Here is a 21,221-nt window from a genome sequence, read left to right as displayed (position 1 = left end):
CCCGAGCTGAGGGACTATGATTCCTGAAATCATAACACATCCTCACAGTCACACCCAAAGCGGCAGCAGATCGCGCAGATTAGCGTTATCGCTCTTGGGGGCGGCGCGCAGCCGCGCGGCGGCGCACTGTAGGCGGCGTCAGTCGGAGAACTGCGTCCTTCTGAGCTCACTTCCGCCGGCTTGAGTCGAATCCCTCTTCTTCTATCTCGCCGCTTTTGTTCTCTCAGTTCCAGTCCAGCGCCGCTGCAAAGGAGAGGCTCCCCGGCCGTTGGAAGAGAACGTAGCGGTGCAGCCCGTCGCAGAAACGCGCCGGTAGCCACATGCGAAGCGCCGTCCCCGCAGCGGATACGCGGCGTTCCTTAGTTACATAACTGGGATACTTTTTATCCTGTCATTTTTCGGGGTTTTCCACCTTTTGCAGCGAAACTGCCTCCCCTGTTTTAAAACTGAAAAAATGGAGAACGGCGACAAATATCTCCCTGAGCTTTTGGCGGAGAAGGACAGCCTGGATTCGTCGTTCACGCACGCCATGAAACTTTTAAACGCAGGTAAAGTTGACAGCTTGTTTAATTCGGGAAGGGAGTGTGAAGTTGGGGGGGACGACGATGTCCCCCCCAAAGAGCACTTTTGTCACCTCGTCTCCGAGCGGACGTCGCTGCCCCGTCCGCCGCAGCGCGTAGCGGTTTCGTGGCTCGGTGGGTGAAGCGTAATTACGCGGTAACTCTCTTCCGAAAGCGAGACAAGTTTCTGTCCCTTTTCCTCCGCTGGTCTGAGACGTGTGGTTTCAACTCTCCAGCGGACAAACGGTGGCTTGTTCTCCGTTTTGGAGCCCCTGTTGAGCTCATTGTCTGGCAGCTGCGTTGCGCAACGACACATAAATGTGCGCAAATCGCGACCACTGTTGGACAGGGGGGATCACCCCTTTCTGTTGACGGCGATTGAAGCCACGCTGTCGCTCCGTGGTTGCCGGAGTGTCCTTGAGCAAGAGCCCGAGCTCTGCCAGGGAAGACAAAAGAAGAGATTCATGTCAGTCTTTCGCTTGTTCTGCTGGATGCATGTATGGTGGGGGGTTCTTTAGGGTGGAACACAAACAGTGCCCGGAAGTAAGATCTTTTGCAGTGACAGCTCTATTTAAGACACAAAACGGATGCAATTTTAAGGATTCATTTATAAGTTTTTGATGATGACGATGATGCTGTTGGCCCTTGGGGCTGTAAGCCATATTTGCTTAGAGGTCCTCAGTCCCCCCCCCCCCCCCACACACACACACACAGAGGTTAAACCTGTGTTTGGTCTGATTAGGATATGTAACCAGATAGCAAGTTCAAGAGGACAAAGAGTGCGATATGAACCAAACTGGAGGTTGAGGTTTTCCTCACACGTGGCTTCATTCCTGGTGAAATGCCGCTGGGCTCCAGGTGCTTCAACACGAGTCTACGAAGATTATGTTTTCTCTGTACTGATGCATTGGCAGGAGTTGCGTTTGGACCAAAGCAGCGTGCTGATCTCTCAAAAAATAAGAAAACGGCCACAGGCTGTCACGATGGCGAGCACGTAGGCTGCAGCGCTCTGAGTTTTCCCTGAAAAGTGGCTGAATTGATTATTAACACTGACAAGATAATGGCCCAGATGACTAAACCGCTCGCGCTCCATTCAATGTCTTGACAAGATAACAAAAACATTTAAAGATGCACTTATCACCAGCTGAAAACACCGTGTTTTGTAAAATAATAAGCGGCCACATGGAGTCTGAAGGGAATTTCAAAAAAATATCGCATGGCGCGGTAGGAAGAGGGTTTCTTTCTATGCATTGATATGTCCTCTTATCTAAACTATGACCCCCTCTCTTTATCCAGAGATTGACAGAATCCAGAAAGGCGAAGCCAAAAAGGAGGCAGAAACATACCTGGACCTTTTCACAACAAAGAACATCAAACTGAAAGAACGAGTGCTCATACCTGTCAAACAGTACCCCAAGGTGAGATTTCTCTGCCCTTGCTTCGTTTTTCCTCCGTCCCTGTGATTTAAGTCATCCCTGCAGGCTGGTGTCACTTACACAAAGCCAGGGGGTTAGTTGAGACTCTCAAATTTCTCTTCCCAGTCTCTTTAAGCGTCAGTGTGTAATTACTGCAGATATTGGCGTATTTTTAAAATCTGACCAAAGGGAAAGTGATTTTATAGTCCCGATGACTTGGCGCTGGAGTGAAATCCATATTCCTTCAGACGACTGGATCTTTTCCTCCCTTTGTAATCAGCCAACGCTTCGTTTCAGAGTTAATTACAGCTTTTGTAGATCACGGGCCTTTTTCTTTGGTTTTAAACTAATTACAGTATATGTAGCAATTTGATAAGGGCAAGATGCTCAGCAATTAATCGGAATTGGTGAAAATGTGTTTATTGCTTGTATGACTGTGAGCAGTATCACGGCTGCTTTGAACTCACAGCACAGATATTAAAATAATCATCATAACCACGATGTTATTGCAAAGGGATTCAATGGCGTGAACAACCTTTGCAAATAAGTGCCACTCAAAGCAAATGAAGACTTTAATGACTTGATAATGGCTTTATCTGCATGCCCTTATGAACGCTTTAGATTCAGCCTGGAGCAGCAACAGTTGTACGTGGAGTTGGATCAGACGTCATATTTAAGTACTAACTAATAGATCTAGCCTGCTCCCTTGCTAACGTTGACTTCTTTTTGCTGTAGTTCGGCATTTGAACCTCAAAATGTGTGCAAATATCAGCTTTAGAGGCTGCGCTCATCAATATTGCAGCGTTCCAGGCAGCGTTTTGTTGAATAAATAACGCACTTTTGGTCAAGTGGGACACATGTAAAAGGGAATTGTGCTGTAATGCCCTTGCTTTGATGGGTTTCATTACTATGTAAATAATCATAAATAACTGACTTCGGGGTATGCAGATTTGCATTTCTCTGATGACTTCAGCACGGTCCTTGTGTGGCATGTGACGAGGTGTGTTTATCAGATGCACGGCTACGCGGGGTTGTATTACACACGCTAATAAAGAGTGGGGACGGAATTTGTCCTTTAAACTGATGCTAATGTCTATTTGCATATTCCTCCCTTCACACGTGGAATTTATTTGCATCATTTGGAGCCGGTCGGCCTGCCGCCGCAGCTATTTTAGACATTTTGCGCAACATTCTGGGACTCTTGTTTACCTCTGTGATAAACCACACTTCTCAGAGATTTTTCCCTCAGGAAGTCAGCCTGAAATAATATCTACACTTGCTCTCCCACCTGGAGCATCCAATCAATATGATGCAGTAGTCTGGTCTGTGGCGTCCTGCGTTCCCCGCGAGGCTGCCTCAGACTCACTCTTGGTTGCGTCGGGCGCGACGGAGCTGGTGACCTTCTTTAAACTCGCATGGCGGCAGCACGAGGGGCTCCACAGCGACGGCCGGCCGCATCGCTCTGGCTTCGACTGCTAATCTGCCTTTCCTCGGTTTTGTGTTCCGGTCAGTTCAACTTCGTGGGGAAGATTTTGGGACCTCAGGGCAACACCATCAAACGTCTGCAGGAAGAGACCGGAGCCAAGATCTCGGTGCTGGGCAAAGGATCCATGAGGGACAAGTCCAAGGTAATATTTGCACGCGCCGACATCTGGCGTTGCGCACCTGTCAGAAGAATACCTGAAGCCATAAAACATCTGGCCTGTGCTCGTGGGGAATTGTAGGCAGCGGGCCCAGATGCTGTCATCTCAGCTCGGGTGGATGTAAAACTTAAAGCCAAGGGCATCCGTGTTTTTCACACAGCTGTTCCAGGAGCCTCTCAGATATCCTAATAAACCTGTTATTTACCACTCTGATGTGTTCATTAAGCAATATAAAGGAAGTCTGCCTGACGGCCCCCGAGGTCTCGCAAACGCGTTTTCATCCCGCAGATGTTGTTTCCGCTTCACGTTTTAAAGCTCTTTCTGTGGTGACTCTAGGAGGAGGGCCTGAGGAAAGGGGGCGAGCCCAAATACGCCCACCTCTCCATGGAGCTGCACGTCTTCATCGAGGTATTCGCACCCGTGCCAGACGCTTATCTACGGATGGCACATGCCATGGAGGAGGTCAAGAAGTTCCTGTTTCCTGTGAGTTTGTCCACGTTCTGTCTCAATATATCGGATGGCTCATCAGCTCAACGTGATCACTGTGTTATTTAGTGGATTCAGTTAAAAAAATGCCAATCTGGATTGAATCTTCTAAAATGGAATGAGTCTCAAGCTGTGATGATATCTAATGGTCTGATAGGACCAGCCATCTTTATTTGGAAATTCTCTTTTTAATAGAAAGCTTGAATCAGGCCCCTTTATAAAATAAGATTGTGGAAGTCATTTGTTGAGATGTTTTATGCATGACCTGTTCGTTATCAGACAGCTGGGAGGCTGCGGCTCCTCTGGTCATCCTGATTCATCCTTTATTCCTATGTTTACTTCTTTAAATGCAAAATTGGAGCCTTGCTTGTATTGTGCAGGGTTTAATTTAATATACCTTTGCTGGTTGACAGAGTGCAACAATGATACCATAAGAAAGATCCCCCCCCCCCAGAGTCTGATGGATGTTTTACTACAATTAGTGTTTGTAAACTATTTTCTGCACCTGCTGTTGGTTGTTAGGCTGTCTTGCCCTGAGCAGGTTCACTTGCTCTTTTTCGTTGCTTTGTTCTCACTCTTTTTTCGATCCTGCTGCTTTTTGAGGTTCCGTTGTTGTTGTTGTTGTTCTCACTCCTTCTCTTCATTCACTCTTCCGCGTGTGAGCAGGACATGATGGACGATATCTGCCAAGAGCAGTTCATGGAGCTGAGCTATCTGAACGGGGGCCAGGAACATGGTGCACGAGGCAGAGGGGGAATGCCAATCAGGGGCCGTGGAGTTCTTCCCGGTGGGGCACACAGGTGTGCAGCTCTCTGGATAGTTGTCGTCTCATACAGCAATTGTCTCCAACATTTGATAGATTTCTGAATGTTGATGGATGCTTTTAATGTTTTGTTAGTCAGAAAAAGTTGGTTTTTGCATCATTTGCTCCAAAATTGTCAGCTTTTTTCCAACAAATGTTTTTCTAATTAATTAATTTTCACCCCAGGGGAAGAGGGATGCCGCCTCGCGGTGGTTCTGCCCGGGGAGCTGTGAGCCGTGGCGGTCCGGCCAGAAGTGGAGCGGTGAGGGGTGGTCCGGCCGGCAGAGGAGGTCTCCCTTCAACGCCCACAAGAGGAGCCGTGGCGCCTCGTGCAAGGCCTCCAGCCAGCGGCCCCCCTCAAAGGATGGGACCTCCACCCCCCCACAACCCTGCCACAGCTGCTGAAAGCTATGAAGAATACGTAAGTGTAAACAAGGCGGGGAGGGGGGGGGGTCTCAACCTTATCTGTAACTAGACAAGTCGCCATGAAACCAATTAGGAACACGGTGGTGGTGACATCACACCTTCTGAATAGACTGAAATCCGACCTCTCACAAAAAGGACCCCCCCTCCCCCCTGGGAACGGGTTTGTTAACCTTTGAGCAGCTCCTCTGTCAACACAGGAAGTGGCCATTTCTGTTGCTCTGACATGAGTGGAGCGTGTCAGCTTTAGCACAGGAGTGGTACTTTAGGGACACCTTGACATTCATGATTCATGAGCAGGCCTCTCCCTGAACCTCTCCCCCCCCCCCCCCATCTCTCTCCAGGGCTACGATGAGAACTACACAGACACGGCCTACGAGACGTACGACAACTATTACAGTCAGCCGCAAGCGTGAGTGACTCAGCCTCCTCTTTTGATTTTCACCTGCCTCTCACGCAGCGGCCCGGCTGACACGCTGTCCAGCCACTCCGCGTAGCTTCCGAGCTGATAGCACTTCATGCTTCAGGGACGATGGTGTTATTTAGGACTGGCGGGGCTGACGCGCTGCATGTTAGAGAGCCCCGCTTTAATCATGGGAGCCAATTATCATGCCTCTTGATATTTTCCTCAACAGCTAGTTGACCTTTCTTTGTGTTTTTGACCAACAGAGAGCCAGAATACTATGATTACGGACACGGAGAGAGCGCGGAAACATACGAGTCCTACGGTAAGGAAAAAGGAACCCCTTGGTGACGATAGCAGGAAATCTATACGTGATTGGACATGTTTGTGTGTCCTCTCCAGACCAGGGCGACTGGAACGGTACCCAGCGGACGGCTCCAGGGAAGGCCCCTCCCCCCTCCAGAGGTGCCAAGACGTCTTACCGAGAGCATCCGTACCAACAGTACTGAAGCGGACGCGCCACCCTTAAACGGGTCCCCCCCGACTAGTTCCTGTCTACCATGGCAGCTCGCTTTAAGCAGCCCGACAAAAGTAATTGTCCGTTTTGTCTTTGGTTCATTCTTTTTTTCTACTCTGGACTTTTTACGAGAGCGGATTGGGAACTGAACATGGGAACCTGTTCTCCTTATGCGGTTTGACCACAAAACCACGAACCCCCATATCCCCCACCCCCCAACCCCACCCCCACTGTGTCTCGCAGCTGACTGGCCACCAGTCCGTCCACCCAACGTGGCTTTTAGATGGGTCAGACAGGAAAAGTTGGCGTCCATTTTCGTTCTTTTTTAAAATTTGATTATTTGGTTTATTTTTGATGTATTTTATTCTCTGACTCCCCCTCCTCCACCACCCCCACCACCACAAACACCACCACCACCACCACCTTCTGGCTTTTTTGCATTGTTGATCGTGCACTTTTTAAATGTTTGGGAGTAGTGATTTCTAGTGGAGTTAATGGCACAGTATCCAATGAATTGTCTAAGCAATTTATTTTAATTGTATTTTAAATACAGAGAATCTGTTGAGGGTCAGTTGCAGATTCCCGTTTAGGCTACATTTCAAAATTCTGTTAATATAGTCTAATATAAAAACCTTATAAACCTCCAATTATGTAATATAGCAACCAAAAATATTTATATTAAATTAAGTGAAGGCTAAAAAAAATTATAATGGAAACGATGCAATTCATTAATGATGGTTGGTTTTTAAATAGTCCTAAAATGTTGTCCATTTAGACTTAGGCAGCCATATTTTTCATTGTACTTAGAGTTTTGAAATATAGCCCTAATAGACACTGTTGAGATGTCTGTCCTTATATCCTCAATTTGTTTTACATTTTAAAATAATTTTAAGAAAGTGAAATGTTTATTTAATGAGGTGACGGCTGAGAGACGGCCTCCTACTAAGCTAAAAAAGAAAAAAAAAAAGCGGTCCAGGTCTTAATTTTGTGATCTGATCCTCTATAAACTGCATGCATAAAGAGCACAAAGAAGGATTGGGACAAAAATCTCCACATGGGTCTTCTCTTTCTACAGAGAAGGGATCCTGCAGCTCAATCCGAAACGCTTGTACATATTTTAAAACATCCTAACTGTACCTATTCTGCCACTAATATCTGTACCCTCTCCATAAAATGCATTATGCTACATGTGTGAGCTTGCCTAAATAGGTTACTAAATCTGTCCAAAAGATGTTTTGCAGCAGTTTGTCAATAAAGCTTAGTTTGTTTTTTATGAAACTTAACCTGCTTTATTTGTTTCCTGTCCAAGTAAAACTCTGAAATGACTTTTTTTTAAAACAACCCTCAGCGGTCAGACGTAGGTGTCTTGCTTTGTTTCTCACACACAAAAAGAAAAAACAACCCCATTTTAAATCTAAAGGAATGTCTTGCCGCCTGAAGACCTTAACCCTCACTAAATGATGTCTTGATTGATTCTCAAAAGAGCACAACTTATTCTTTCTCTCTCTTTCTATACTTTTTAAAAAGGACCCAGAGGTAAGACCTCTAAAATAACCCGGATAGCTTCCTAATGTGTATAGAGTTCTAAAGCATTGAATGCCTGGGTATGTATAAGATTTTTTCAATCCTCTTACCTGTGGTCGTAATCGTTAATGACAATTGCCTTGATAGCATCTGAAAATTAACCGAATTCAAACCACCATTCAGGTCTAGGCCTCATTGTCATGAATGCCGCTGGCGCGATGGCTACTTTAGTACAGACTAATGGCAGTGCAATGGGGAGGATGGTTAGAACCTAGAGAACTCCACTGTAAAGGTAACCTAACCCTAAATGTTTAATTTCGTAGTGTGTTTATCCATTGACATAAACATGCTGGTAAATGCGCAGCTTCTTAAAATTATCGCTACAGTCATGGAAACAATAAAAGACCTCAAAAGTAAGAAAAACTTAACTTCTAATATCATGCAGTGGCACATTTTATGTACCAAAATAACTGTTCTGTGTACTAAAAATAGACAAAGTGTTAATGCAACTCTTGCTAAAATGACCAAAGCCAAATCTTTTGTCAATCTTCTGTACATTTGAGCTGCTGTTACTTTTTTATTTGCCCTATAAAGGTTGCTTACTGTAATTTTTCAAAGGTCTGTACAAAGTTATCCAACTTTAAAGAGCTTGAGTTGCATGAGCATATCTACATTTCTCCTGTAGACATTGCATGACGTCTGTCTCAACTTTCTCCCGGTGTGTTTCGATGGGGTATTGATTTGAGGTTTGTCCTTCCTCCAGGCTTGGCCAATGGTCATAGAGTTCCCTGGAGACTGACAGTCTGCTGGAGTGGGACCATGACAACCCCAGGTTGGCTCTTTTTCTTGCCGTTCGATCATAGCTGCCTTTTAATTGGCAAACATTTAATTCATTATCACGAAAGGAGTCCAGTTTTCTTTGTCACCTCTTTACAATGTTGTTTTTGCAGTCTTTAATGGCGCATTCACTAACTACTGGGAAATTTGGAAGGGTCTTCTTTTATTTAATATATCATCATCATCCGCGTTGAGCGTCTGCTTTCATTAGACTGATGAAAACTGGGACTAAGTGGTGGTAATCACGTTTGTTGTGTTTGTGTTTGTTTATTCCTCTCCAAGTCTCTTAACCATCATACCATTCTTGTATATATATTTATATATATACAGTATATATATATATATATATATATATATATATATATATATATATATATATATATATACACACAAGAACTATATTTTACTATTTTACTATACTATATTTTAGTGGTCAAGGTCATTGTGGTCTCATAAATCATGTATTTAATACATGAGTTCCATATGCTGGGTGTGGCACTTTGAATTTAAGCTGGACATAGGAAATTCATTGGATGAAATCCAAAAGAAAGGTCAAATTCGGTGTGATGCCAGGCCTCTCAGACATATTTCTGCCTCTTTTTAGTGACACATGGTTTACCTGCAGAAGCTCTTTGGTTTTGTTAATATTGTGCTTAATGGAGGCCTGGTCAGCACCTTTCAAACAAGCCCTTTAAAATAGTGCTGCATCCAGGGGCCATCGTTGGAATCTAACAAGCGGAACTTGCCATTGTTCTGTTTTCTGAAACTGTACAGTAAACTTTACGGCAGAGCCCCGGGGGTGTTTCAGGCCGTGGGACGCCGAAGAAGCTGCGTTTTCATTAAATCATGGCGTTTTAAAGGCTGCTTGTTTCTGACAATTGGCCGGCTCCTGTATGTTCTGCTTCTGGGAGCGTCTGAGTATTGTTGTATGGCTCCCTCGGCCTTAAGCAGTGTCTGAGCAAGGAGGAACACGTCACCGAGGGTCTTTGCGGTCTCAGGGAAACCGGCTAATGAGGACGTGTAGCTCAGGGCTCCCTGACAGAAGGGAAACAGCAGAGTGAAGACTTTCTCTCTGCCCAAAATGGAACCAGCAGGAGGAAAGAAGCTGAGGGACAGACGGATGTTCTGCCCGTAGCTCAAAGGTGGGAAAAGGTAACATGATGGCTCGATAAAGGAAAAGCTGCTGGTTAAGCTTAGAGAAATAAGGTTGTCTCTAAAAGGTTAGTCCCAGGAAACTTGATGACGGAGGCGAAATGTGTCTCATCGTGCCACAAGGTCGACTCAAACCTGGATACGTGTCACGTGTGAGCGGAATAAACAGTTTGTTATTGGGGAATGACTGAATCGCTTATAAATTCCAAGCCCTTGTTTGCTGATATTATGACTTACTTCCAATTATGCTGCTTAGCTTTGCTCCGAGAGCTCGAGTGCTTGGCGAGAAAATTACCTTTTTAATTATTGCACACACTCCTTTGAAATTAAATAAAGCCATCCCATTTTGTCAAACTCCACCGCTTATCTTGTCATTAAGTCCTTGAGGCGGCATGTGTGAGTGAAAAGAAACCAGCGTTTGTGTTGGAACACGTGAGCTCACCCTGACAGCTCCCCTATGCCTTTGTGTCGTCCGCAGTGAAGCCGCTCGGCGGACCGGAGCGGCGTGGAGAAGACGGGCGGGGAAAGATGTTACAGGAAGGATCGCAGCGGCTGGCTGCCAACCGACTGGCAAGAGACAATGGACGGGAGCTGCCCCAAACCCCCAGCCGGACCGAGAGGGGTCAGGAACGACGTTTAGCCTTCGGGGAATCGCAAAATAACCAGAGACTTAAAGAAAACCTCACCGCTTCTCTGCTTCATGTCACAGACAATTGAATATTTGTTGTGCAACTGATGTGTAGTGCTGAACATTCCCACTTGACGCGAGTGTACCTCAGAACATCCCTCCATCCGACTAATGTAATTGTCACAGTCTAACTCAGCATAAAATGAGCCCTCCTGTCGTCGTTGTGTGTGAAATTGTTTTAAATTTCTATTAACCCTCGAATTAGACTAGAAATTGTGGCCAGACTGTCCCGTTCAGAGGGAGCAGAATCACGGCCCGTTTTTCTCGAATTGATCGTGCGAATCTTGTTACCGTTCTCGTGTTGAGAGGCGTCAATCTCGGCCGCCTGCGATTAGACGTGGCGTTCGGGAATTAGAGATGACTGGAAGGGGTCAATCGGCATCTCGCTGCGGCCCAGTTCACCGCCAGCTCGCCCACACCGCCACGTTTTGGCGCCGTGCAGCCCCGAGGATGTTTAATGCTAATGCGGTGGCCTATTTTGCATCTAGTTTGGTGTGCTCTCGCTGTGTGTGCGAGACACATTTCTAACCAAAGCTGGCCGGTTCTTTGTGGTTCAGCGTCCAAGTATGATAATTGAGCACGATGGGCCCAGGAGGAGAGCCGCATGTGAGAAGGGGACAGATTTCCCACCTCGCATCTCCGTCAATCTGTCATATCTCTGTTGATTTGATTCCCCTCTGCGCCGTCGCCGCTATTATCAGCGATGATATGACGGCCGCCTGTGGCACCCGCTCACATTTGGAGGTCAAACCTGCACTTGCGTGTATTAAAAACACATTTCTCTCTCCCGAGCCATTGGGCGGGGGCAGCATCAGCTCCAGAAGATCCATTTGGTGTATTAAATCAAGGGGTGCCGCTCAGATGATTGAACAGTGAATATTAGGATTGAAACCATCCTTTCAGATAAAATGTCAATGGGCCACATCCAAAACGGGTCATTTTTCAGACATTATGCACGATGATGTCCAAAATAGCAATTTGTGCAGCTCCGGTGATGAGCACCGGAGCCGTTACCTGCTAGCATCGATGAGCCCGCAGATTGTGAGCCGGGAAAAAAATGGAAATCGCGACTTCAGCCGTCAATAAAAGCCTGTTTGATTATGCAGAGGCAACATGTCAGTCATTTGTGATTCATCTTGGCTCCAGCTGCTGCGTAAACCCCCACACAGCACTGAGGGGTGTCGCTGAGGTGGGCGGCGGACACGGAGGAGGACGTGTCGGAACGTGTGTGAGGCGGAGGGGGCAGACGTGGCGGACAGCTGGATTCGATCTCCTCATCCTGGCAGATTCACACCATCCGAGGAACATCGCACGCCAACACACGTCATGATCAGACACCCCCCCCACCTTCCTCAGATGAGCTGATCCAGCTTTACCTTTCATCCACTTTAATTCCTTCCTCAGAATGTTTAAACATTTCGCATCCCAAAGGTGACATTAAGCAGTCAAATCAGCCCTCTCTGGGCATCCCGAGCTAACGATAGCATCATATACTGCTATTGTCTCCTGATGGATTAGCCCATCGGGTCAGATACGGGCCCCTCAGAAGGGAAGAACCTGGAAGACTCCACTCATTTCAAAGCAAAGTGAAATGAGACAATGACGCTGAACTATCTGCAGTGGGTCCGTGTTCTGTTGTGCTTTGGTCTGAAAGTATTTATTCAGGATGCCAGAGAGGCAGAATGCCCCTTCACTTAGCTCCAGTGTGGAAAATCCCCAGTCGATGTTCCAAATTATCCAATTAACTCAATTTAAATGACAACGAGGGTCGAGAAGGACTGCAGGGACCCATTTATTTTACAATAAACCACAGTTTCATTGCTACACTTTAATAGAACCTGTGACAACACTCCCAAGTACCAAAGAAAGAGATCAACGACTCCTTTGATAAGACTGGGAACCACATTGAGAACCAGTATACTGGAGGGTGTGAAACGATGGTCGACCTCAGGCGTCGCCGGCCTACCAACATTACGCCCAGAGGGATTCGATTGACTTATGTAGCAAATCTGCAATGATCCCACAAACCTCAACAGAACCCTGGAGCTCACCTGCTCCAGCAAAGGTCAAAGGTCACAAGTCCATCGCAGAGCAGCAATTGGAGAGAAAATAAAAGAAAAAGGCGGACTGAGCTCAACACCTCCCCCCCCCCCCCCACACACACACACACACACAGGAAGTCCTAAGGGGTGATTAGAACTTGTTTGCAGTTATTGCCACTTTCACTGGAGGGCTTTAATGAATTAGTTTCACCATAAAAAGTGGACCACTCACTTTTAAAAGCGTTTTCAGTGTTTATGAGAACACCGAGTTGGAGTGTGTGTGTAGCCTGTGCAGCATCGGTGCGAGCGCATTGCCGAAAATGTCTCCTGCTATATTAAATAAATCAGATTTTTCAGGTGAAAAACACATTTTAAAAGCAGCATTTTCAGCATACTCAACAATCGAAATGTTCAGACAGCCAGACCTTCCACTAATCCCGCTCAAATTCATAACGGTGATCTGTCGCGCGAACGTGCGCGGCCTGTTGAGTTCTCAGCCTCTCACCATGGCGAGCAGATCAATCAGAGCCGAGCTTTTCCAGAGTCAGTCTTTTCTTTAATGTCCAGGCAGCTCAGGTACAGAAAGACTGACCGCGGCTCCGGCTCGCTCACTTCTGATGTGCTGCTGCGTCTTTGTCACGAACCATTTCAGTCAAAATTAACGAAGGCGCTTCCCTTCATCTTGCTTCTTGTGGCGGCGCTGATTTCGGGAAGGGGGGGGGGGGGGTGATGCGTTCGAGCGGAGCCTAAAGCAATTTGCAAAATAAAAAATGTTCCAGCCTATCTGAAGAGAAACTTGTGCTTCCAGGCTTTCTTTTATCGAGGTCTTAAAGGTTCAGTTCACTCAAAGCAGCCGAATCCAGCAGGACCGGATCCAACGTTCATCCATTCAAACAAGCTTCAAAACCGCATCATTTAGGTCACGTAGTTGGTGCCGCACTCAAGTTTGCACATAGAAATCTATTTCAGGCCGCTCATCTTCCTCCAGTGCATTTTTCGGATTCCTCCTACTTGTTATCCAGACAAAAACGCCAAAGTGTCACAACTTTTCTGTTTCCACCTTTGGACCTCACCGGCTTTTAATTAAACAGTCCTGTTCTACTCGGCTCTTCCACTTGGATGAAATTTGACTGTTCTTCCAAGTGGAATATACTGGTAACCCACAGTTAGACTGTTGTTTTTTTTTTTTTGCACACCCACACACAGACCTCTAGACGAGCGCTTGCGCCCTCATTTATTTATTAATTTCTCATCCCGCAGTTGGCCAGAAATTCTAGAAAATGTCTCCAGTCATTTCTTTCCGCTTTCTGTTCCTAGTCCGTGCACCCGCCGCCACTCCGCTCCCATCTCGTTGTGCTCTCTGCTTTCCTTGTTAGCTCTGCTCGGGTCTCTCACCTCTCATTAGCTTCTCCTCTTGCTGACTGGAGGCACCTGTCCTCGGGTCCCACCGCGGACATCGCGGCTTCTGTTTAAATCAATTTCCATGTTAAATAGCTGCTAGAGGGTGGTGGTGGTGGGAGTAGGAAGGGTCCCCCCCTTCCTACTCCCTCGTGGTGCGGCATGGATGGAGTCAGTAGTGGAGAAGGTTTAGACATCAGAATGAACAATTCCTTTACGCCACGGCTCCTCCAGGCTGATCCTGCCTTGTTTTGCCTGTCCCCCCTTCACTTTGCTTTTTCAGCCTTTTACCACCCTGTGTTCTCCCTTTTGGCTTTTCTCATTGTATTCCCAGCCCTGTCCTGTTTGCTTTTCTCTCTGTCTCTGTCTCTGTCTCTCTCTCTCTCTTCCTCTTCATGTCTCCAATTTGAGCTCCCCTAGTGTGGCCCAGGGCATGTTCTCATTTCAGATGAGAGCTAAAAAGAGTTGTGACAAGGTGATGTGGGTGCGTGTTTGTAAGTGTGGGACGAGTCTCATGGTCATACAACCCAGGAGGGTTCGGGTTTCATTCCTCACCTCGTAAAAAGTAAAAGAAAAATGTAATTTTTTTAACAAGCTTTTCAAACAACAGTGTAATTTAAAGTGTTATTTGGTCAAAAGACATGTTGTGGACCCCCCACAAAATGCCAAATGCAGGTGTGACACCATACCTAATTGGGTCCAACGGTGCACCAGTGAGCCAAACCGTGTATCCATCCTGGAGTTTTTAGATGGGAGCCACACTGTAGTGGTCCACTCGGCCTGCCAAATGATGTGAGGCAACGATCTGTAGGTTTTATTAGAACAACCTGAGATGCCCTTTCAGGTTCAAATCCGACAAAATACCGCGGCAATAAGGGAAATGCCATCACATCCTGGACTTGCTCCAAGACGAAATGCATCGCAGATTAAATTTAGAGTCTCAAAAGGTGAGAGCCATTATAAATATCACGCCGAGCACCATCCATTAAGAGATACTCAGGATTTCATTTTCAATGTGAAGCAGCTCTTTGGAATCCTTATGTAAAGGGCCATCGGAACATGGAGGCAAATCTGAGATCCTCTGGAATCATCAGAATGAAAAAAACTTCATCCCCGTGCTGAGCTGAATGTTTGTGTCACTTAAATTCCATGTTTCACATATAAATCTGATTTTAGCCCAGCCTCCTGAATGAGGTAGTCTATGTTAAATCCTCCTTCATGAGTACACGAATAAAGATAATAGACTAAAAGCTTTTTATTTATGGGTGTGTATGCTTGTGTGTGTGCATGCACGATTCTGACAGCTACTCAGACTGGCTCATGTAATAAATAATCCAACAAGCTTTCTGCATTATTACTTACGTTAATTACAGTCTTGTCCCAGATTAGCGTTCATACAATGCAAATTAGTTGCTAATCACCCGGCTTGTGTGTGCGTGTGTGTGAATGCCCGTGCATGCACCATCACGTTTGGTTTTTTTTCTTTTTTTAGCCACATCAAACATGTTAGTTGCGAGCATGCAAACACCGCTGAGCAGCCGATCTGATGAGATTAGAGATGAATTACTCCCCTTAATCCCCTTAGAAAGGAAATGAGCCTGATTGAAGATAAACCCTCCATAAAATGGCAGGAAAAACTCCAACACTTTGTATTAAACGCATTCTTAGTTGCACAACATTCTTGGATGTGGCAAAATGTCTAAATTTGATGGGTTGTATCCTCAGGAAACATTTTGCTTTCGTCTGATTAGTTAATATTTGCATATTTAGATTTTTCTTTTTTGCCTCGCGGGAACGATTCATTATAAATCAGTGTAGTTCAAATCACGTGTGGCCCCAGACGGCAGCTTCCAACACGCACAGGGTCTTGTTGCGATGCTGCTTAATATTCAGAAACTACGGGGGCATCAGCAGCATCTTAAATTTAAATAAAATCTTATCTTTTAACGCCTGTAGTCTCAAAGCAGCGCGAATGAAGCCGCTAACAGATTTGACTTCATTTATTCACTGTTTGATTAGGAATCAAAATCAGGATGGATTTTAAACAAAGATCACCTCAGAGCCCAGTGAGCAGGACTCCATCATGCATAACACACAAGGCCAAGAACGCCATTTATCCGCCGACGATCGGAGTACACAAGCGGGTCGAAGGTCATTGAACAACACCACACACAGAGCATCAATCACACTCCAGCTGGAGCGTAATGAATATTCCGACAGTGAATAAAAGGAAATTACAAAAAGGGAAAACACAGAAAAACACAATCAAGATCCTGAACACACCCCCCATTATCCTGAATGTTTTCGTGGCCCTTTTAAATGGCTGCGGCAGAGAAAGTCGGCCTGTACACTGATCCCAGCATTCAGCTTTAATTGTTATGTTACAAATCTTCATCCGTGGCTGAGTGGAGCCCTGCATCCTGTGTTTGTCTTCTTCTGGAGTGTATTTACATCCATAATTGCTCCATTTGTCACCATATCCACTGGTATGAGTGACTTTTAAGTGAGAGCCTATCACATGCTAGTGTATGAGGCGTGCACTAGCTTCATCCATTTAATGTGCAGTGGCATCACTGGTAGCACCTACTGGATCTTTCTGACAGGAGTCCCAGCGAAACAGAAGGTTCGGTCCCTGTGAAGTGGCTGCACTGGTCTCAGAGGGTCTAATGAAGTGCTAAGGTGCTAAACCAGGTCTGTGTTAATCCAGTGAAAAGGTGCACACAGGCGCGGCCCTCACTAATTCTGCTTTCTTCTCTCAGGCTTGTCAGACTGAATGGAGTCGCATCTGTTCCCCTTAACTCCCTCAAGTTTGTGGGGGGGCAGTTGGCAGAGCTGGCAGCTGCTGGCCTCAGCGTACGAGCGGTGTGAGCTGTGTAGACGCCAGCGTGCACGCTGCCTGCGTGTCGACACACCCGAGTGTCTTGACGACTAGTCGTTAGCCACCGCGTGTCACCGGGGACATCATTAAGCTGCGTTCAGCAGAAAGAGGGGCAGAGATGGGGGCGGGAAGGGAAGGGGGAAATTAGAACGACATCCACTGATGTCTGACTCCAAAAACGAAGTTCCTGCGCTCGGCTTGTTTGGTGGCTTATTTCGGTTCTCCCTGCCCTGCTCTGTTCCTCTGTCACACCCACGCATTCCACTATAGCTCCAGCTACAGATGGCAAGTTCCAAACAGTGCTCCACCAGTGACAACTCTTTAGCCCACCACGCCCACATTTGAACAGCGAACGCCATTTCAGAATTTACCATTTTAATTTTACTTGTCATTTGGAAGCATATACAGGATAAAATAACTGATTTTGCATCTCGCAATTCAAATAAAGTCACCCCCCCCACACACACATACATTTAAGATCTTGTACAATTAATTAAACATTGACATTTGTTCGTAAAATCAAATGTTAAACCAAAGAAAAAAAAGAGACATCGGGAGAGGAACGGCGCTGCTCCTCTCATGCATCCACAGCTTTGCCTGATCTTTGTTTGGATAGTAGCCCAGCAGATGTGCACGGAGCAGCACATGTTCCCCCTTCACAGCTGTTTGACCACGATGTCTCCAGGACGCTCACACTCGCTCCTTCACCGAGATTTAAGCCCTGTCCATGTTGCCATGAGCTAATCCCCCACATACAATAAAACTAACACTTCAAACAAGCCTGCAGCTAATATGTTAGCTTCAATGAGTGCTGAAAACCAGAACATAGCAATATGGACTCTTGTGTTTGTCTCCTCCAGCGGAAGAGCATCCAATACCAGGAGAATAAGCTGCAGAACGCAAACAAATTAAACTGAAATGCATTTATTTCGCTTTAAACGTCTGCGCCGTCGCTTGTCTTGCCCTGAGATTTTTTTTTTAATGTGCTCTGGTGGGAGAAAGAAGCCTGAAGGCAAATAAAGGTGAAACTGAGATGCAGACATGTGGAATTCTGCTGCACCCCCCCCCCCCAGATACATCTTAAAGACATCTGACGCACCGTAACAACTTGCGGCAGGACAGATGGAAAACACCACTCAGATTTAATGGGCGAAGGTGCATTTTATAGTGTAATAAAGCACTTCTGCTTGAGTGCACCCTGGCGTCTGCAGCGGTGACCTGCCCTGCAGCGCTGGACGAGAGAAAAGAACAGTGGAAGACATGAGCCGAGAGAAAAGGGCATGTAGAGCTTGAAGAAATGTTTGCTAAAGCAGAGGAAGTAAAATGGCCAGATGGGTTTGTGTCTTTTGTAGTTCTCAACTAGGTGAGTACTGACCTAATCTCCCAACTACATCCACCCTACTGAAGACGGGGGCTCAGCAGGCTCATATCCCATCTACATAAGAAGGAGTGAGACGTCGCACTATAGCATCACAGCTCAGATGAATATTACTTAAGCCCACGCATACAGACAATCCATGACCATAAATAAATAATACCCATCTCGCCACGCTCCACGGCGTGAGAAAGCCGAGGAGAATGACAGAGAGAAGTCGGGGAGTTGAAAGAGTCATTAAAAGAGAGGAGTAGAAAGAGAGATGGGGACGACACAGAAGAGAGAGGCTCCGGGAGGAGTCTTCTTGTGAAGCCTGAGAAGACGTGGCATCATTTAAAAGGCCGAAGCCAAAGACTCCTCACACCATTAATGAGATTCTCTCGCTCTCTCTGTTCTTCTTCTTCTTCTTCTTCACATATCCAGAGCTCTCACTCAATATCTTGCTACTGACTTTATTTTCTCCCGGATCTTCTGCATATTTTATCGGGCCACACTCAGCCTCAGCTTAATGCCATCTGGCATCCTGGATGTGCCACCACAGATTTAGAAGCCTCGTTAATAAAGTGTAGCCGCAGATGATCCACATACTGTGTGCAAGTAGACACAAGAGTATCAACATCGTTTTTCCAGCAACTTCAGCCCAATAACGCGCGTTCAGCCGGGGAGCGCTTAACGTTTGGGGGAAAGGGTTTGGGACAGATTTGACACTGAGAATTCAGCACTGTGTTTCTGATTCTTGCTTGTTTATTTCTAAATGCTTATGGCGATTTTGTACAGGTAGGTAAAAGTAAAAACTGTGTTTTCTATGGATGGTGCTTCCCAGCCCCATGTCATGTGGAGTAAAGACCTTTGACCGGAGTTGTATTTTTCCAACTTAAATGAATGATAGGTGACAGATTTAAAGGATTAAATTCAGTTTGATCACATTCAAGTTTGAAACCAACTCAACCGCATTCAAGAATATGGGTGCGTGTGTAACCTGGATGGGTTGTGGATATCTGCTGTATAATGTTCCTAATCCTTTGGGGTGGGGGTGTGTGGCTAATCGCCACTCTAGGCCTGTCTGACATTAAATAAAGGCCAGCCTGAGAAATAGAATTCATAACCCTTCATCTGCTTCTCAAATACCTGAGTACCGGTTTGTGATGTAGCCGTGTCTCCTGCCGGAAGATGCAATTAATGTTCATCATTTGCATATTGCGGGGAGGACGTCTCCATAGAGGAGGACGGTGTGTCCATCCATCTTCTCATACATGCTCTGACACACTTCTACAAGCTGGCGTGGCCACCGCTGATCGATGAATCTAAACTGACCTTTGTGTGCTGTAAACCACTGTGGTTAAAGGTAAACAAGCCGGGGGGGTTGGGGGAGCAACCCGCGTTGAACAAAGATGGTCGCCGTAACAATGAATTTTATGCACAAGTGCACCAACGAGACAAGCGGCCCGATCGATGCCTCTTGTAGGTTGGACTTAGAGCGCTTATTGATTTCAGTGCCCTTTGGCTCGCCTGGCTTCTAATGACCTCGGCCAGCTTTAGGATCTCTGCAGTGAATAAAGTCAGGATAACAATGATAAACAATCAATTTTCCTGCTGGAAATTCTTTCCTTTTTCCTTACTTTAGCAGCAGCAGAAAAACAGGGGTTCATTAATGAAACCTTCAGTCGTGGTCTTTGCTCATGCTGACTTTAAAACATGTTAATTAATGGGGTGTGTTCAGCAGTGTAAAGGTCACTTTTATAGTGAGATCACATTTTGAATTAATTAAAAGGATATTTTCTTCAAGTTCCACTGGATTTTTTATTCATACTCGCAGGCTTCTGTACAAACTGAACCAATGTGACTAATGTATGAGGAGCTGATAAATGAGGGAGGGGCGCGGCCAATGAGGGAAAGGTGAGGAAGCAGGAGGCTCAGGTGGAAAGCAAATCAGCGGGTAATGACGCAAAAAGGGAAAATAATACTCTGAACAAAAGACAGTGTGGATCCTGACGTTTGTTCTTCGTTATTACCGGTTCTCACTTTGAACCAAGGTTCCGCTTCTCCTTCTGAGGCCTCAGTTCTGCGGATTCATTTTGGAGCGAGAGGAAACATCTTCACACGTTCTGATCTGCATGCAAATTTCCTTGTGTGGACCGGGGTCTGTCAATCGCCGGCGCCCCGGTACAAAGTGGCTGCATATTTGGAGTATCATGTTTGAAAGAAATAAAAATGCATACAAGCGTGAAATTCAGAAAATATATCTGCAGCGAGCAAAGGGTGATAAACCTGCCGCCCGGGCCTCAAGTGTGTGTTGTTGTGCAGACACTGAGAGACGGGTCAACAGTTGGATAAACAGCATCTGGGCTCAGCGCACTCTACCAATTAGATCTCCTGCTTTTGGCAACCCCACTCTCACTCCCTCTGGGGGCCTTTTCCTTGGCCCCGATGAAAGCTTTACTTTTGTTATAGTGATCAATTATTCTATAATTACGGTGTAAATGAATGATTTCGCCTAATGGCGCACTGCTGTTGTCTGACAGACTTCGGTTCCTTTCACATGCAACATGCATGCGTGGCGGCTGGTGTCGCTGACAAATGCAACTCCTCTTCATAAAAAAGTCATCAGGTACAACGCATGTTAAAAGTGAACAACTGAAAGGAGTTCCTTAAAGAATTCATGAGGGTAAGGAGGAACGGGCTTGACCAGACACGCACAACATCGGGAATAACAGTGATGCTGTTGTTCTGCACCCCTCCGAACATTGCAGGAATACATTCGGTTGGGGCATTTGGAGCCCATGCCTGCAAATTCGGACTATGGTAGTGAACCAGAGTAGCCACAGAGAACCCATCAAGGTGGGGGGGGGGTCCACAAAGGCTACATATCAGGATTCAAACCCTTACCATTCCACATGACACCACTGCCATGACAATCTAAGTTCATTAACAGGATTTCGTGGGGGAGGGGGTTGACTTATTATATCAAAGGTTTTCATTCATTACATTATATACAAATCATCCCATTGTCTCTTCAAGATGATCATTTGAAAGGCAATTACATGTGCTCATTTGGCAGTGAGTGCAGATATTACATTC

The 21,221-nt window shown here is 46.0% G+C and overlaps 1 protein-coding gene across 4 annotated transcripts; it reads left to right on the top strand.

Moving 5' to 3' along the window:
- The first annotated feature begins 91 nt into the window (after positions 1-91).
- On the top strand, positions 92-11,555 carry khdrbs1b (KH domain containing, RNA binding, signal transduction associated 1b). 4 transcript variants are annotated; one of them, XR_008948135.1, is made up of 13 exons: positions 92-548; positions 1,857-1,978; positions 3,487-3,603; positions 3,955-4,101; positions 4,771-4,904; positions 5,093-5,327; positions 5,674-5,741; positions 5,999-6,057; positions 6,135-6,323; positions 7,777-7,853; positions 7,957-8,065; positions 8,537-8,605; positions 10,241-11,555. XR_008948135.1 is itself a non-coding variant. In XM_057021605.1 (9 exons), exons 1-9 carry the CDS (start codon positions 455-457, stop codon positions 6,239-6,241), a joined length of 1,083 nt encoding a protein of 360 aa, XP_056877585.1. In that variant the 5' UTR covers positions 92-454; the 3' UTR covers positions 6,242-7,532. The 4 variants fall into 4 exon arrangements, 1 of the variants encoding a protein (XP_056877585.1); XR_008948134.1 differs by having other exon boundaries at positions 7,777-8,065; XR_008948133.1 differs by lacking the exons at positions 7,777-7,853; positions 7,957-8,065.
- The last annotated feature ends 9,666 nt before the right edge of the window (positions 11,556-21,221 follow it).

Source organism: Takifugu flavidus, chromosome 21 (assembly GCF_003711565.1).
Source record: "Takifugu flavidus isolate HTHZ2018 chromosome 21, ASM371156v2, whole genome shotgun sequence".
In the NCBI taxonomy this organism is placed as follows: Eukaryota; Metazoa; Chordata; class Actinopteri; order Tetraodontiformes; family Tetraodontidae; genus Takifugu; species Takifugu flavidus.
This window is presented reverse-complemented; position numbering and strand designations above follow the sequence as displayed.

What these genes read in the sequence shown, in the direction of transcription:
- khdrbs1b (XM_057021605.1), top strand. Translation starts at nt 455, where the DNA reads ATGGAGAACGGCGACAAATATCTCCCTGAGCTTTTGGCGGAGAAGGAC. An exon ending in CATGAAACTTTTAAACGCAG is followed by an intron (nt 549 to 1,856) that starts GTAAAGTTGACA and finishes CTCTTTATCCAG; the next exon opens with AGATTGACAGAATCCAGAAA. An exon ending in TATTACAGTCAGCCGCAAGC is followed by an intron (nt 5,742 to 5,998) that starts GTGAGTGACTCA and finishes TTTGACCAACAG; the next exon opens with AGAGCCAGAATACTATGATT.